General features: G+C 43.9%; 1 protein-coding gene across 6 annotated transcripts in view; it reads left to right on the forward strand.

The window, feature by feature from the left end:
* The window catches only part of RERE (arginine-glutamic acid dipeptide repeats), a 164,905-nt gene that overhangs the window by 59,813 nt on the left and 88,292 nt on the right, over nt 1-16,800 (forward strand). For all 6 annotated transcript variants that reach the window (XM_085079931.1, XM_085079926.1, XM_085079930.1 and 3 more), the window contains one exon: nt 4,019-4,089. In XM_085079931.1, the coding sequence (XP_084936057.1) occupies nt 4,019-4,089 (71 nt within the window). The remainder of the gene's footprint in view (nt 1-4,018; nt 4,090-16,800) is intronic.

The following is a 16,800-nucleotide window of genomic DNA, read 5'->3' on the forward strand; positions in this document are numbered from 1 at the left end:
CAGTGAGAAGCACTGGGAGCAAAGGTTGTTCCTCCAGCAAAAGGTTTCTGTGGCCTCAAAAGGCCAGAAAAAGCCTGTCACAAATGGCATATGTGCAGCAAAGCTTATCTGGTGCTGGAGGAGGAGTTTTAGACTGACTGTTTATTTAATTAATTTCTTTTATCAGCCTGGATTCTCATTCCCACCCCTCCTCCCTTTTCATGTGTTTAATTGAAAAAACAACTCCAAGGCAGGAGGAGCTATCCACAGTGTCTCTGCTTTCAGTGTGGCACTTTTGGTGACACAACTTTCTGTAAAAACGTGTTTGCTTTGTGTCAGATCTGCTACCGGAGGATGTGTGAATGAACCTTCCAAGGAGAGCTGTGCAGGGCTGTGGACATGCTTGAAAAGTGCAGGAAAATAATTGGTGTGGGAAATGATGTAGCTGGGGGCCTGAGCTGCAGAACAGTTGCTTTTATGAAATTGGGAACTGCAGAGCACAATTAGCTGTCATTAATTTTGTTGAATAGAAATATGTTCCATTTATTGTACAATCAGGAGCCAGGCTTGAATGGGTTTAAATAGATGAAATCTAAATTATACTGACAGTCCATTAAACAGCAGCAAAACCCCTTGAAGAAAATGGATTCACTATGATACAGGTTTATAATAAAATCATTTGCCAAATAAGAACTACAGTCCAGGCACTGGGAATACTCCTGTGAGCTTCAGCTGAGCACAGTAAATTGGTTGAACCATTTATTGCAGAGCAGGGCTCAGCTCAGCGTTCCCTGACAAGCAGCCAGCAGTGTTGCTTGAAATGTGCTCAGCAGGAAGTCACACTGAGAGATCAGGCTGGCAATTTGTTTGTTGTCAGCCATATGGGGGAAGAGAGGCAGGAGCTCAGCTCCCTACCTGTCAGTGGGAATTCTGCTCTCCCAGCCCCGTGCTTGGCATTCCCAGTGCCTCTCGCTGTGTTTCTGTGTTTGCTGCTGAACCTTGGTGCCAAACGTGCTGCTGTAGCCTTGTCTCCATCCCTGACCTTTGTTTGCAAGGCTTTGGCAGTTTTCCTGTGCTGGGAATGTGGGTGAGTTCAGATTGCAGCAGTTAGAGCTCCCCGAGTGCTGCAAATGCTGATTTTGATCCTTTGCAAGGTACCCCTTGCCCATTAATGATGTGTAACTGCTGATCCCCTGCTCCTGATGACATTTAGCTGCTCTGGGGGCTCTGAGGGGTGATGGCATTTAACTGGGAGCACCTGAGCCCTGGGAGCATCCTGGGCTTCCCACTGGGTTTGGCTCAGCTGGTTCTGGAGCAGCGTTCAGGATGCCTGCTGAGGCTGGCACAGGGCACTGCCACCACTGAGCCTTTTAATTTTAGGCACCAGGATGGAGGAATGTAAATATCCTTTAATTCTGGGGTGTGAATATCCTTTAATTGTCGATCCCACAGCTTGTGTTCGGGGTTTATACACTTCTGTACTCACATGCAAAGCCAGTTGTGGCTGGGAAATCTGATGGGGAGGGATGGAGGTAATTCCTTGACAATGGAATTACGAGGCTTTCAAGGAATATCTTCCTGTGGAAGTGAGCTGTGCAGAGAGCCCTGGGCTTTGTCTCTTGGATGATGCAAGGGTTGACTCATTAGGTAAAACACAAAAGGATTCTAATTGTGAAGATGGTTACTGCAAAAACTGCAGCACTGAAGCTGCTGAAGGTTCAGAAAATGGAGGTGGTTGGGGTATTTTTCCAAAAGGGTTTTTTTCTTTATGTCCATGCATTGAAGCTCTAATTTTAAAAGCAGCTTTTAGTGTGGGAATATTAATGTAACCCTTCAGAACTAGGGCACATCTGGTGAATATCACAAGCCCAAAGGCATAATGACTCTGTACCATGTGTTGGGGAAATGCTTCCTCTCCAGTGGGACGTTTGACACGGAATGGGGAAGTGAGCAATGCTCTGCTGGCTGCAGACAGCCAGGGAAGCCAAGGGCTGGGCAGGAGCTCAGGCTTTCCTCACTCTGTTTTGCAAAGGTTATGGAAAACCCTTTTATTTTTATTTGGTTTATTATTTTTCTTTCCCTCTGGAGCATTTGCTGGTTTGCCACTGCTAAACTCTGTGATCTGTCAGATGTTGAACTTGTCCAGGGAGGTCCTTGGGATCTGACCAGGGATGTTCCCTCTGGATAAAGCCAGAGGGGGAATCTGTAGAATGGCCATTTCTCTTGTGCTGGCTTCTCCTTGCTCTTGTTTCCTGGTGAATGAGAAGCAGGTGAGGATGGCTGTCCTGCAGTAAAAGGAATTAAATCACACTTACTGCAGGTGGGTGAGCCTTTGCAGCAGCTCTGTGCAGCCAGGTGGAGCTGAAATGGTTCCAGGAGTGTGGTCAGTGGGGAAAAAGGGTGAATGGCACATTGCAGTGTGCTGAGGGTGAGGATGTTCTGCAGCTTTCAGTGGCATAAACCTTATCTATGCACATTTGTTGCATGCTAGAAAAATGATGATGTAGTTCTCCTTTCCTTGGGTCCCCATGGAAGCTGTATGGAGTTCTGGTAAATGGAAGCAATTGCTCTTCATGGTGAGTTTTGAGTTGCATCCATAAATATTCTCCTTTTCCAGGGGGCATCTTTCCAGTTTCCATCATCCCTAACATCGCTGTGCAGCTGGATAAACTTGTTTTCTTATCTGTGTGTCCTCTCTAGCTTTGGAGCCTCTTAACTGGATGTCATCATTGTTTTAGGGCTTGGCAGGCAGCCAGCAGTGCCTCCTGAAATGCAGTGCAGTTTGCTTTCTCCAGAGATGCCACATCCTCTCCCTGGCTGTGCCAAGCCTTTCCCAGGCTGTTTGTTCTGCCTGATAAAAACTGCAACACGAGCCTTGCAGAGCAGAGATACCAAGGAAAAAAAAAAGATGCTGCAAGTTGTGGTGTTTTGTGGTGCTAAACTGAAATCTGAAATGTCGCAGCTTTTTATGCACATTGCCCAGGGAATCCTGAAGAGTTCCTGCAGGAGCAGGGTGGGAATGGATGATGGAGATGGGAGGGAGTGAGTGATGAGCCAGGGAAACCTGGATAGCCAGGGCTGCAGGAATATGGGATGTGGTGGAATTGTTGGAGCTTCCAAATAAGCTGCATTGAATCAAACTGTGTCAATGTGCTTTGAGATGTGGCTTACACAAAACTCGGAGATTTTGGGGGTTTTCTGTGGAAATATAAAAAAGTTCATGGCAAATCCCTCCAAGGCTAGTGGTGTTTTTTGTCTCTGCTGTGTTTTCTGTGTAAGAGGGGACACAAGGAGTGTCCTGTCAGTATCTGTGTGGCTTTGGGGTTGGCATCTTTGTGTTCAGCAGGCTGTTGGAGTGCAGAGTTCAGGGTCAGGATCATTAATCAGGCACTTCTTCCCCATCCCTGCAGTGTTTCCATTCCGAGGGCACTGCTTTTGTTGTGGTTATTGCCAAGACTGTTTTGAATACAACAGACCTTATGTTACAGCAGCCTCGGAGAGCTCAGTTGTCAAAAGCAAACAAAAATAATTACTGTGTTTCTGTCTTGTCAAATGTAATTCGAGAAAGCCCAGGCCTTCCCTGAGATAAATCTAATTTGAGTTTGCTGTGTTTCATCTATGAGTGGTTGCCTTGGTTTTCTTCACAATTAGAAGAGAAAATATGTTAGTGCTTGGTTCTTAATGGCAAGCTGACCACGAGAAATCTGGTTACTTTCCTCTCTTATTTTGGTCTGGTTCATAGGCTGTGACCTGGTCATTGTTATTAACTCAATCCAGAGTGCTCTTTCAATGACTTTTTTTGTTTTTCTAGCAAAATGTCTATTCAAATCAAAGTTAATTTTTATGCAGTTAATTCCCTTATTTATCATCATAAATAGTTCCTATTTTTAGATCACACTCAGAATAAATTACACGCTATGCAAATGAAATGGTGATTCTTTCAAAGTGTAAGCTGTATTTGAATTTATCCTGTTTTTATGTTCTTTCTTGGAGGCACAGAAGTTAATGTCCATTATTTTAAAATCTTGTGTTTTTAAAGATTGCGTTTATATCGAAAGTCGCCGGCCGAACACGCCTTATTTCATCTGCAGCATTCAAGACTTCAAACTGGTAAGGAACATTTTCACATCTCCTTTCCCTTCCTGTAGCTCCTCGTGAGTGAATCTGACCCTCTGAGATAGGAGGAGGTTTGTGTGAAACCAGAGGCTCAGTGCACTGAGGGAGTTCAGCTGTGATCCCTGAGCAGAACCATGAACTTTGAGTGGAGTGTCTGCAGGAAATTGTGGCTCAGGAAGTTAAATTTTTCCTGAGGAGTTTAATTTGGCTGTGCCTTTACCTCTGGCCCTCTCCAGCCCAGCTCTGTGGCTGTGAATCTCAGCTCAGCATGGGCTGACAGGGACACCAGGGCAAGGTGACCAATTTAATCGGGAAAAATAGAAAATGACGTTTAGGAACCCATTAGCACTTCATTCTTGAACAAAGACAAGCCAGGGACCTGTGCAAGAGCAAGTGAAAGCTGTGCTTTGCCCCTTTTGTCTGCTTTGCCCCTTTTGTCTGCTGCACTCTCAGGAGGTTCACTCTGTCCTTCTGCTCACCTGGGGCACAGCAGCTTCTCTGGCCCTGGCAGTGCTTTGAGAGCAGAACATTTGGGAACTCCTGGGAATTCGTTCCTGCTGCTCCTCCTGCTCTTTGTATTGCTTTATTGAAGCCCTGAGCACATAATAAACTCTCCTTATCAATGGATTGTCTGCAGACATAGATCACCACAGGCTGTTGCTATCAGAATAAACCTTCTTCCTTCCAAGCTCTCCCAATCTGCTGTGAGATCCAGGAGAAAAGGGGATTTTCCTCACTGCTGGTGTCCCTGGTGGTGCTTGGCACTTGGGGGTTTGTTCTCTCTTTCCTCCCCTTCTTGCTCCCCGTTTTTAGGGAGTTGTTGGGTTTGTGGTTGGCAGGATCTGCCATGGGTTGAGCCCCAGCTGGGCTCCCTTGCCCCATGCCTTGCAGCACATTTAAGCTTTTGCAGGATTGTGTGGGAAGTGTGTTGCAGCTTTAGTAGCTTTAGGTGTTTTTGGAGAGGTTTCTCTTGTGTTTCCAACACGCAAAGCACTTGGCAGGAGGGTTGCTGGCAATTTTGCATAATTTTTGACATGGAAACAGTGTCTCTGTTCTCTGTTTACTTTTGTCTGCTCAGAGTTCTTGAATTTCTCTGTTAATTTTATTTTTCTTGCTGACATGATGCATGAAAGGAACTTGTATAAGCGAGAAAACCAAAAACCTCTTGATGCTGATTATACCAGCTAGAATAAATCCCCAGTGTGTGTGTGGCTGTTGATTTTCCTGCTGGGGAAAGGGAGGATGAACAGTGGAAAGGACACTTGATTTCTCTTCTAGTGTGATATACCAACAGGAAAACAGCCTTGTTTTGCCTTCAGCTAAATATGTCAAGTGAAGCAGGGAAGTTAAAGTCAACAGCTTTGAAATGTCGCCTACTAATTAAATACATTATCATCTTGGTTGCCACAAAAGAAAAGTTTTTGGCTGAGTGTGTGAGTCTTACCTTATGCTTCCTGTGGTTCCAGGTGCAGTTTGGGTACAGGAGTTGATGGGGGTGTTGTTCTGATAAAAACAGGAACATAAACTTGCATTTTGAATCAGTAGGAGGGAGTTAAACATGACAAAGCCAATGCTGTGAGATCCACTTGTGCATCATCCTGCAGGTGAGAGGTGCTGAGGGTCATCCTGGGCTGAGACTGAAGCACCACTTGCAATAAACTGAGGTTTAACTTGCTTTTTCCAGGAAGATCTTAGCTCACAATTGGATGGTTTTACGTTTATTGCTGAACTAGAAGCTGGTTCTAAGAAGTCTGGCAGTTTTTCTGGTTTAGCATTCCAGATCACTCACAGCCTGATGAATTCCCACTCCTGCAGAAGCAGATGTTAAATATCATTTCAGAGCAGCTTTGTGTTCCAGTGGCTCAACATTGTGACTTGGAGAAAGCAGCCACTGTTTTCTGTCTGCTCTCTGTGGCTCAGCAGTTCTGGCAGGTGAAGTGGAGTACTTTGATGCATTAGTTTATCCTTCCATCACAGCTTTCTCTTGGCATTAAGATGAATCAGTTCTATTAAAAATTACATTAGAGGAGCAGCTCTGTTCCTTTCCTGAAGAACAACTGCACTTCACCAACAGCTCAAGTGCTGCTGAGGGAGCTTTGCTCACTGCTGGTTTCCCTGGGAAATGTCTCTGTTGTCATCCTTTGCTGCTGTGTGCCTCAGGTGGAGCAGAGTTGGTCATCCCTGGGAGTGGGATTGTTGGGATGAGCTGGGCAGGAGCAGCAGATGTGATCCAGAGCTGAGGAGCCTGAGGAGCTCGAGGTGTGTCTGAGTTAAACCAAATGATGCCTTCAGGGAGGCCAGGTGAGGAGCTGGTAAATGATTTGATCAGTGCAGTTTAACTGTTGGAATCTGCCATGGATAGCATTTTATCCTCCTGTCTTTGCCATTTTTGTGGTCCAGGATCCCTCCAGGCTTTGAGGGGTTCATGGAAATACCTGTGTGGAATTGAGGAGTGAAGTGTGATTGATGTCTTAGGGACACTGCCAGCAAGAAGGGACACTTCACTTGTGTCCTTTCTGCTCTGCCATTGCTCCACAACTTCCTTCCTTCACTGCAAGATAAAGAACATCCTTCAAAACCACTTCCAGCAATGTGTTGATGTCTCATGTTTTTGGGAAGGAGCTGAGGAGCAGCAGCACCAGGGCTGACAGGAGAGCTGCTCTGCCATGTGGCTTGGGAAATGCACTGACTATTCCTGCAGCTGCAAAACCCCCTGGAAAAAGCTGAATTTCAGAGCATGTGAGCCTCCCAGAGCCTGCTGTCCCACAACCATCTGTGCAGAGGGGAAACAGCAGCAATTGGTGGCAAAGCACTGAGAGATGCTAATGGAGAGTGATTCCTGTGCATCCTGTCTTGCTCAGAGAAGGACCATTTTTTCCCCCAGCTGCCTACAGAGACAAGTTGCTTAAATAAAAATGACATGGCAGTGGAGCAGACGTGTTCTCCAAAGGGAGAAGGATGTGTGGTGCTTGGAGGGAACATCAGTTTTCCCTGCATGGAATGTTAGCTGCCTGAGTTTGCTGGCACTGGAAAAGCAGGATGCCCTGGCTGGACCTGGATCTCTGGGGTTCCTGGTTCCTCCCAGGGCAGCTCTGCAGGCAAGGGAGGAATCAAACAAGTCAAAACACAGAATAATGTTTCAGTAGTTCTCATGCTGTTTTGCTGGTTGCAATGGCTTTGTTTGGAATTTTGCAGAACATTGAGGAGTTCTTTGGAAATCCTCTGGTTTATTTTTGCCCTCAAATGCTGAAATGTTTGTGAGTGTTGGTTGTTAAAAGTGCAGCTTCTTGTTCTCCTTGTGGGAAAGGATGGGGTGGCAGGTCAGGTGGGAAGGTGTGATATCCATTAATGCTTTTCTTTGTTTGCTTCACTTCACCAGTTTGAATTACTGAATTTAAAAACATTTTGAAAGTGAAATTGCTGTTGTCTCTCAGAAGAGTATGAGATAGGTGTCTGTATTTAAAAAAAAAGGTACTAAATGACTTTTTTCCCCCTATTGATTAAATTTTGTGCTGTTTCTGTCCCAGAACATTTTATTAATCTCTTTTTGGTGCTAATTCATTTTCTCTGGATTAATACTATCCTCTTTCAGGATTCAAGACCAGATTATTCTTAAGGGCTCTGATTAGGAACAAACTGTAGTGAAGCAGTGATTAAATCTGAGTTTCCTTTATTGCCTTCCATGTTTTTATTGGTTCTCAGCTCCTCCTTCCTTGCTGATACTCAATATTTGCTCTGCCTCTTCTGTCAGGGCAGCTGAGCCAAAGCTTGGCTTCAAGTGGTCCCCTGGAAATCTGGATTATTCAAGGTCATGATGAGCTTTAAAGTAACTTTTCTAACCTTGTTTTTCCCTTGGGAAGCACCTCTTCCCCCAGATTAAACCTGTGCTATCCAGCTTGCAGTGGCAGTTACTTTAAAACACTGTTTTTAAAATAAGGAAACAGCAAAATATAATTGGAAAGCTGGAAGGTGGATAAAGGCTGTAAAAGGGCAGAGTAATGTGGCTTTAATACTTTCCTGGCAATGACTGTTGAGCAACTTTAAGAAGGAGGGAAATGGTGTTTCACAGAATGGTAGAAGTGGGATGATTAACATGGGATTCAGGGTTTGCTTACTGGGGATTTCTTTGTTCCAGAACAACCTCACATCTTGGGGTTTAAATTACACAGGCAAGTCAATAAAATGGAAGCAGTTAATGTCTGGGTGCATTAAAAAAACATAAGTTTCTCTGATTATCTTTTTTCTGTGAGAAAACGTTGAGGTTGTTTACATCAGGAGTTGTCTCCTGGATGTCAATCTGCTGCTTTTCCCTTCATTCTGCAATAGCAGCAGTGCATTTTTAACAATGCAGACATTCCCCCAGCAGCCTGCTGCTGTCAGAAACACACATTTCCTAGTCATCAGGAAGTTAGGGAAGCATACTTTTTGTTCATTTTAATTTGGCACGAGTCAAACATTTTAAACATCTACAGGCTGCACCAAGTATTCCTTAAATACTCTTTGGTGCTACAAATACCTTGATCAAAGCCCAGGGATGACTGAGTCATGTTTGAGTTGGCAGAGCAGGGGAGCTGAGCAGGGAATTCTCTGCAGCTCTGAACTTCCTAGCTCTGGAATGAGGAGCTGGGAATCCAATGCTGCTTCACCCCCTCAGTGTGAATTTTTCCAGAATTGATGTTATCTTCACTCATTTCATGTCCATCAGCAGAGCCTGGCTGCAGTCACTTATCCTGTTATTGTGGGCTTGGGGTTGCAGCCTAAGCTCTGCTGAGAATTAATCAAACCTGGCCAAAATCCCTTTGATCTCCTGAGTTTCTGGCACAGGAATTGTGTCTGGAATTTCTGGAGGAAATAGCAAAGGATCTGCTCAGCCAGTCCTGTTTATCATTCACACACCAGCACTTCTTGCTGCTTCATTCCACTCACCACCCCACTGCCCCCAAAAAGGAAACAAGGCTTTTTTAAAGTTTTTTTTTTTCTTTTTTAGTCGAAGAGTGCTGTGTTTTGAAAGTGGAAATTCTCACAGAATTTCTCATTAGATTGGGCCATTTGAAGAAACAAATTTGTATTTTCTTCAGACTGTAGGGTATGGCTTCATAGCTAAAGGGTTTTTTATTAAATAGTAGTATTTAATGGTTTTCTTTTGTAGTTTAAGCCTTACACTGATCGTAATACAAAGAATTATAACCAGTGAAAATTCCTTTTATCTCTTTGTTTATGCTTAACAAGTCCTAAAATTCAGTCCATTCTCTTTATCTTAATTAAAATGTTGATTGTGATTACTTCTGGCTGATGAAAACACATGATTAAAACTTAGCTGAGTGACTTGTTGGAGAAAATCCCACAAAGGTGCAGAAATTCCTGTGTGTGCCCTGTGGGTTCAGGGACACTTTATACCCCACAGCTCCCAGTTCTATCAATTAAAGCTGCTGTGTTGGTTACAGGATTGTTTTATCCCAATAAAACTGTTTTCCTCACCTTAAATAGCCAGCTGTTGGCTTAAATATATGATGCAACAGTGGTAATTACATTTCAGATGTGAATATATTAATTATGTAGTGCATCTAAACCCAGGCGTATCCAGCTTTGATTAAGGCTCAATTTAAATATCAAAAGTAGTCCAGGGCTGTGTCTGTCGGAAGGAGGTTTGTCTGCATGTGGAGATCAGAGGTAGAAGGAGTTGGTTAGAAGGTTTTTTGGGGAAAAGCACAAGGTGGGGCTCACCTGAGCCCTGAGCTCACCTGGAGGAGGATTGTGCTGCTGGAAAATGAACAATTTTCCCTGGAGCATCACCCCTGGGAGTTCAGAGAGATCTGCTGAACCAAGGCAGCTCCAGCTCAGCTCCGGGCTGGGAGGGAAAGGAGACATTGCAGAATGAAAGCAAAAGTGGAATTCTGTCTGATCCAGGCAGTTTGTTTGCATTTTTGCTGGGGTGGCAGGTGGAGGTGAAGGGAGGAGTGGAGCAAAGAGAGCAGCAGCAGCTCAGGGTGGGCAGGGAGAGGCAGAGGAGCCAAGCTGTGCAGCACCAGCAGGACACAAATTCATCTCTACAGACACAGCAGAGCTGCAGATCTGCCCTCTAATCCTGCCTTTTACACCTTCCTCGGTACCAATTTCCAGCTTGGATAAATAAGTCCAAATTGCCTTTTTAAGGTTTCCCATGTTGCAGAGGGACCCAAAGCCACCAGCAGATGGATTCCAGCAGCATGGCTCTGCTTTCTCATCTCCTGCCTTAATTTGATGTCACATTTAAAATGCTAATGGCCACACTCTGAATCACAGCATCAGAGGGAAACTCTAAACCGGGAAAACGCTGGATTTGCCACACAAAAGGCAACATTATTAATTGTGCTGCAGTTGCCCTTTGTGCCTGTGTGTTTACTTGATTGAAGCATCTTGACTGTGCAGCTTTCTCCTTGAAGGCTGATTTGAATGGAGCGTACAGCTGGATTGCCCCAGGGCCTTGTAACAATTTATAGTCTGCATGGAAAGGCAGAAGTGCATAAAGAGACAGTTGTGAAATGCTGCTAGTGCCCTGTAATAGAAAATCTGTGTATGATGACCTTGGCTCTGGGGGCCTCTGGGATCGTTCTGCTCTGAGCCAGAGGATTATCAAATGGAAAGTGTTGTGTCTCACCTGGAATAAAGGGGGAAAATAATCAAAAGAAATTCGTTTTTCTAAATTATGCAGTATGTGCTGCTTCTCCTTTGCATTCCTCCTGCACATGGCCTTGCATTTTAGCAAACACGTTAAATTTACATCTGTTATTCTCTGTGCTGGGACAGGAGCTGGGGTTTCTGCATGCAAATATCTGGGTGAGGTTTCTGTAGCCACAAGCATTTATGTATTTAAAAGCCTCATTCTGTTTGCAGATGAATTGATGTTCTGTTCCTGAACTGCAGCTGAATTAATTTGTGTCAAATTTTTCCTGGCCAGTTCCGAGGCAGCATGACCTTTCTTTTTTGGTGTGGAAAAATTGCTGATTAATATAGATTTTTTTTCCTCTGCTTCTCCAGATTCATCTCTCCTTCCACAGACAAGAAAAGGCAAAAAGATTTTCTTCTTCCTCCAGATCTTTGCTAAAGCTTTTCAAGGCCAGGTTGGGCAGAGTTTGGAGCTGAAGGTCCATGGTGGGGATGGAACTGGGTGGGTTTTGAGGTCATTCCAGCCCAAACCATTCCATAATTCCATGGTTCTGGAAGTGCTGTCCTGCTCAGTTCTGCCTCAGCACAGCTCAGTTTGCCATTAAGGGACAGAGCAGCCTTGCTAATAAGAGCCAGATGAATGAGACGTTTGAAGGAGCTCTGAATTATTTAAAACAAAAAATTTAGCCTGCAAATGAGATTGGCTTTTATGTCTAATGTGGAGCAGATTGAAGTGCTGCTGTGATTGCAGTGGGGCTGTGTGGGGTGGGAGATTAGTGTGCAGATGTGGGTGCAGGGCTGGGCAGGAGGCTGAGCAGGGCTGCAGAATCAGAGGTGACAGTTTAAGGATTGCCAGGCAGGAGCTGCTCTGTGATTAAATCCACTGATGCTGTCACTGAGCCGTAAGGCTGCAGATAACATTCTCTGCCTGTGCTGAAAACAAGAATCAATACAAACTCCTTGACAGGGGCTAAATTATTAAATAGAGCCTTCCTTACAATGTTTCATTATCTGGGATTTACCTCAGCTGGTGATTTGTCAGCAGCGCAGGGAGATTTGCTGGGCATTTTGTATTAAAATAATTCCAGATGCATATGAATCCATTTTGATAATTCCCCTCTTTTTCACAATGCTTCTCTGTGTATTTTTTTTTCTGGTTGCTATTACCCAGATGCCACTTTGAATTCTCACACAGGTCCTAAGCTGTGGTGCAGAGTGAGGTTTGCTTTTGTCACGTCTGTGTAAAAATAAATCCTTTTTGTGTGGCAGGCTGTTCTCTAAGTGCTGCTTTCAGTCTGTTGAATTAGCAGGGGATTTGCAGTGTCTCCCAGGTGAGGGTGCAGAATTGAGGAGAGGCATGAGGCTGCTCTCTGGATTTATGGGCATTGGAGTTTCACTGAACTTGGCTGAAATATAGAGCAACATTCTTTTTATTTTGTTGTACATCTCCTGAAGGAAGGCAGGAGCTGGAACCATCCATCCTGAGGCAGCTAAACCAGCATATTTTGCATTCCCAGAGTGCTCAGGGCTCTGTGGAGACTCTATTCAGACCTGGCTGAGAGCTGTAATTTCATCAGCGCCATTATTTTGTCAATTAACGAATGTTTGGCATTTTTGTGGGATTTTGGTTTTGTTTTTCTGAGTAGCCTTGCTAGGGTAATGCACCAGTGCAACTCAATTAATTTGTGTAGCTGCAATGTTATGTCACAGTGACATCAGTGGCTGTTGGAGGGGCAGAGTGATCATATTTGGAGGTTTAAAGCAGATGGCAGCATTGTTCAGAGGAAGGATTAAGCAGCTGGAGGTTATGACTATATGTATGTTTTTAGAGCTCCAATCCAGCTCTGCCTCCATCTCCCCCCATATGGTCTCAATCTTTGCATTTGCAATCCACACCTTGCAACTTTGGGGCTGCATAAAAAAACCCAAATAAACAAACAAACAGAGCACCAAAAAAAAAAAAAAACCCTGCAAAATAATCCACAGGGGGTTTGGTTTGATTTTTTGTTTTTCCTTTTAATTTCATTAAGCCCGTTGTCATGGCAATGACACCACCTTTGGCTTTTTATTTTACCTTTTTCCTTTCTTATTTCCTCCTCCTTACCCAAAGCAAACCTGTTTCCTCCACCTGCACTGAGGTAATTGAGTGCTAAATAAATCATTACTTGCCAGCTGGAAAATACGGAGAAAAAAAATGTTATCTCTAGCTTTGAGGAAAAAAAAAAAAAGGTATCAAATTGTACATTAGCTGCGTTTTATGTAGCAAGAGAAAATGGAGTTAGAATAAATTTAGCCATGTCCTCTGGTGTTGAATAGTGAGAGCATCTGTCATGTTTAATAATGCTTCTGACCTTTAGGATTATTGAAGTCGAAATTTTCTCTCTGGTCATTTGGGGGTACTTGAGCACTGTCAGATTTCCTGTGTCTCTGCTCAGCCTCCAAAGACACATTGTTATGCTTCGTGAGCTGCTGAAGATAATTCACTGAAGAAATTTGTTTTCCTGCTTTCAGAACGGTTTTCCTTGAGGAATGGGAAATGTCACTGTGGTCACTGAATTTGAGTGTTTCCCCATCCCTGAGAGGCAGGAAAGGCAAAATCTCCCAATTTTGGATACCTGTTCTGTGTCTGAGAGGCAGGAAAGGCAAAATCTCCCTTTTTTGGATACCTGTTGTGTGCCTGAATGCCAGGAAAGGCAAAATCTCCCTTTTTTGGATACCTGTTGTGTGCCTGAATGCCAGGAAAGGCAAAATTTCCCTTTTTTGGAATACCTGGTCTGTGCCTGAGCAGCAGGAAAGGCAAAATTTCCCTTTTTTGGATACCTGTTGTGTGCCTGAGCAGCAGGAAAGGCAAAATCTCCAATGCTATTCAGCAGGGACTGATGGAGCCACTTAGGAAATTGCTTCAAGTCAGCTCCACCTTGTGACAATCTCACAGAGCTTTGGATTCTCTCCTGCTGGGTTTTGCTCCCTGCAGTCACCTTTCTGGGATGGATTTGGGATTTGGGGCCAGGAAGGCTCAGAGATGTGATAAATGTGCATTTTTGACACTGCAGTCGCTGAACACTAATCCATGGAGAATTTGAACTTGTAATTTTGATTAAAGTGATTGATTTTAAAGCAGCCTCAGTTCGTTTTGGGCCATTAGAGGGTATTTAAAAGGAAAATAAGTCTTTAATTAAATTAGTAGTGCAAAAGCATCCTGCTCTGCTTTCTAAGCAGAACTTCTGGGGTCTCTAAATCATATTCCCTTCAGTTGTTTGTTGGCACATTTTAAGGTTAAAAGTGATGCAAATTATTAAAACCAACAGACTTGTGCTAAGCAACTCTTAAACTTTATTTGAAGTTTTTCCTTGGGGAAAATACACAAATAATGTTGTTGTGTAGAGCACTTCTTGTCCATCCACCTGCATGTGGGATTAATATGTTTATAAGGAATGCTTATAAACAACAAAGTGCTTCCCTTTTATTTGTAAAACATCCTTTTTAGACTACAGACACATCTAAACCACTCAGTTTATAGAGAGAATCAAATAAGTAAGATAAAAGAATGTATATGTTTCACTGCTGTGCAATAGAAAGCCATAATTTATGCTCTGTATCTCCCGTCGTCGTGATTAGTGACCTGAGGCTGTTGAACTTCCTCTTTATGGATTGGGAAAATGCTGTGACAGTTTTCAAGGGAATTGCTCTCTTTGAGTTTAAAGAGATGAAAATGGCTCTGCTAACAAGGAGCAGCTTCAGTGTGTGCTTTCATATTCTTCGTGTTTTGAGGGAAAAAAAGGCAGAAAAAGAAAAGGCAATTGGGTGCTTTGATATGTGTGAACCCAAGGACCCAGCAGGCAGAAGCTGCAGAATACAGAATATCAGCCAGAGCTGCAGGGATCTGCAGGAAGGTATTCCCTGGGATGGTTTTTGCCATGTCTGCTGCTGGAAAGGTTGGGAAATGTGTTTTCCAGAAGGGGAGCTGCCCTTTGGTGTCAGATTTCCTGTCCTGGTGTGGTTGTGCCTCACATTTTGGTGTTGCAGAGGCAGAATTGCTGCTCCCTGGGCTGGGATGTGATCTCAGCGTGGGCTGGGATTGGGAGCTTCCCTCCCTCAGCTGGGGCAGACTGGTGAGGAAACAGCTGGAAATGGCTGATCCTGATTCCAGGTGTGGTTTGTGGGCTTTGCTGCTCCTCTGAACATCAGCTGTTGGAGTTTGGAGCTCTTTAGTCCTTTAAGCTGAAAACTTCGCATTCTGAAATGCAGAATTCCATTAGCTGTGGTGAAATGTCATCATAAATCTCTGATCTGGAGGCTGGAGTGGTTAAACCGAGAGGTGTTTGTTGCTGAAGACATTGGGCCAGGAAAACAAACAGCTGGGAGCACATCTGGAGCATGGCTGCTTGTGCAATGGGAGGGTAAATATTGAAATCTGAGCTAATACTGCCTTCTATCACAGATTAATGTATCATGTGCTCATTGGGAAGCACTTGTGGGACAAGTGCTGCAGTTTACACCAGTTCAAGTGCTGGGAAATGGCTTTGGATTTGTCAGTGTTGCTTGTGCCACTGCATGAATATTTGATTTCACTTTTCCGAGGCTCTGAGCACTTGGTGAGCTGCAGGCCTTTCCAGGTCAGCTGCCCAGGGAGATGGCACAGCCAGAGCTGCAGACAACTGCACAGGCAGCTGAAATATGGGCTTCAGTATTGATTTAAATAGGCTTCTCCCTTAACTTCTGTGTCACAGAGAGGCAGAGCTCCTGATTTTATTACATAGTCTCTAACACTTTCATTTTCCCAGAGACAGACTCTGCTCAGCAGTCTGGAGAACCAAGTTCATGGAAATGTTAAAATCAGTTTCCTGAGAAGACTGGTTTTGGTAAAAGGAAGCTGATCTAAATCATGAGCTCTCTCTAAACCAGTCAAACCAACTTCTGTTCAAATCCCCTGGATAACGTTCAGTAATTCTTTTTTATAAGGCTCCCTGCCAGTGCCTGCATTTTTGGGTGATGGTTACACACCGAATTCTCCTGTTTTCAGTAAGTCTGTGAAGAACTGGCTGTGGGGACATGTTTGGTGTAAATCCTGGTGCCCAGAAAGAGGGAGAGGAATCAACCTTGATTGCCATGCCAAGAGGATTTCGGAGTCAGGAGCCTTTGAATGTGGCACTGATGGTTCCATCCAGTGCCTCCAGTAATAGAGGAAATTAATTTGAGTTCTGCATGAGGACTGAGTGGTTTGTGGAACTGCTGGTAGGTCTTCAGGCTTTCTGCTGCTGGACCTGGGAGTGAATTAACACCTTGACTTTTTTAATAGAAGTTATTAGTGGCTTCATTTGTTAAAGGTGTAATGCTGGGGTGATTATATGGCCCAAGACAAGTGATTAACTTGAGAATGGTGTGTTAGCTTGGCTGGCTGTGCTCACTTTAATTCACACCAGAGAGCACGTGCTGTCCATGCTATGGACTAGAGGTGTAAAAACCACATTTCTTTATTTCAGAACTGCTTTTCTCGTGGACCATCTCAGCTGTCTGTATATTTGCACTTTCAGCACCTGAGCCAAGGGGTTTTTGTTTGTATCTCTCTCCCAACTTTTCCTTTTTCTTTTCTAGCAGGTAAATTCATCCCTTTTATTGTCAGTGTAGTTATTTCTGACTTTAGTGCTTTCAATATCTGGCTATTTCCAGATGAATGGAGACCATCTTTCCAATCTTTGGGTTGAGATTAGATTGCAGCTTGTGGAGCTGGTTTGGAGTGTGTTTATTTAGTTCTGATTTACATATAAATACAAAGAAAAAATACAAAGCCTGGTGTTGCTAATTTAGCTATTGATACCAGGGCAGACAGCACCAATCTCTTAGAAATTCTGAGTGGTGAGATACAGTCGTGTCTCTGCAAATGGACATTTTTTAAGATTGCTGCTTTGTTTTGCTGATGAGCTGCTCTGGTTGTTGCACATTAATTAGTGGCAGGGATTTTGTCCAAGCTGTGGCACAGCCTGGTTATCAGCCCCTCATGTGCAGAAGTGCAGAAAGCTGATTTTGCTTGGTGTGAAACATGAGCTCAGTCAATAACAC

The sequence above is a fragment of the Lichenostomus cassidix genome, chromosome 21 (genome assembly GCF_008360975.1).
Source record: "Lichenostomus cassidix isolate B80296 chromosome 21, HeHo_3.0, whole genome shotgun sequence".
Taxonomy (NCBI): Eukaryota; Metazoa; Chordata; class Aves; order Passeriformes; family Meliphagidae; genus Lichenostomus; species Lichenostomus cassidix.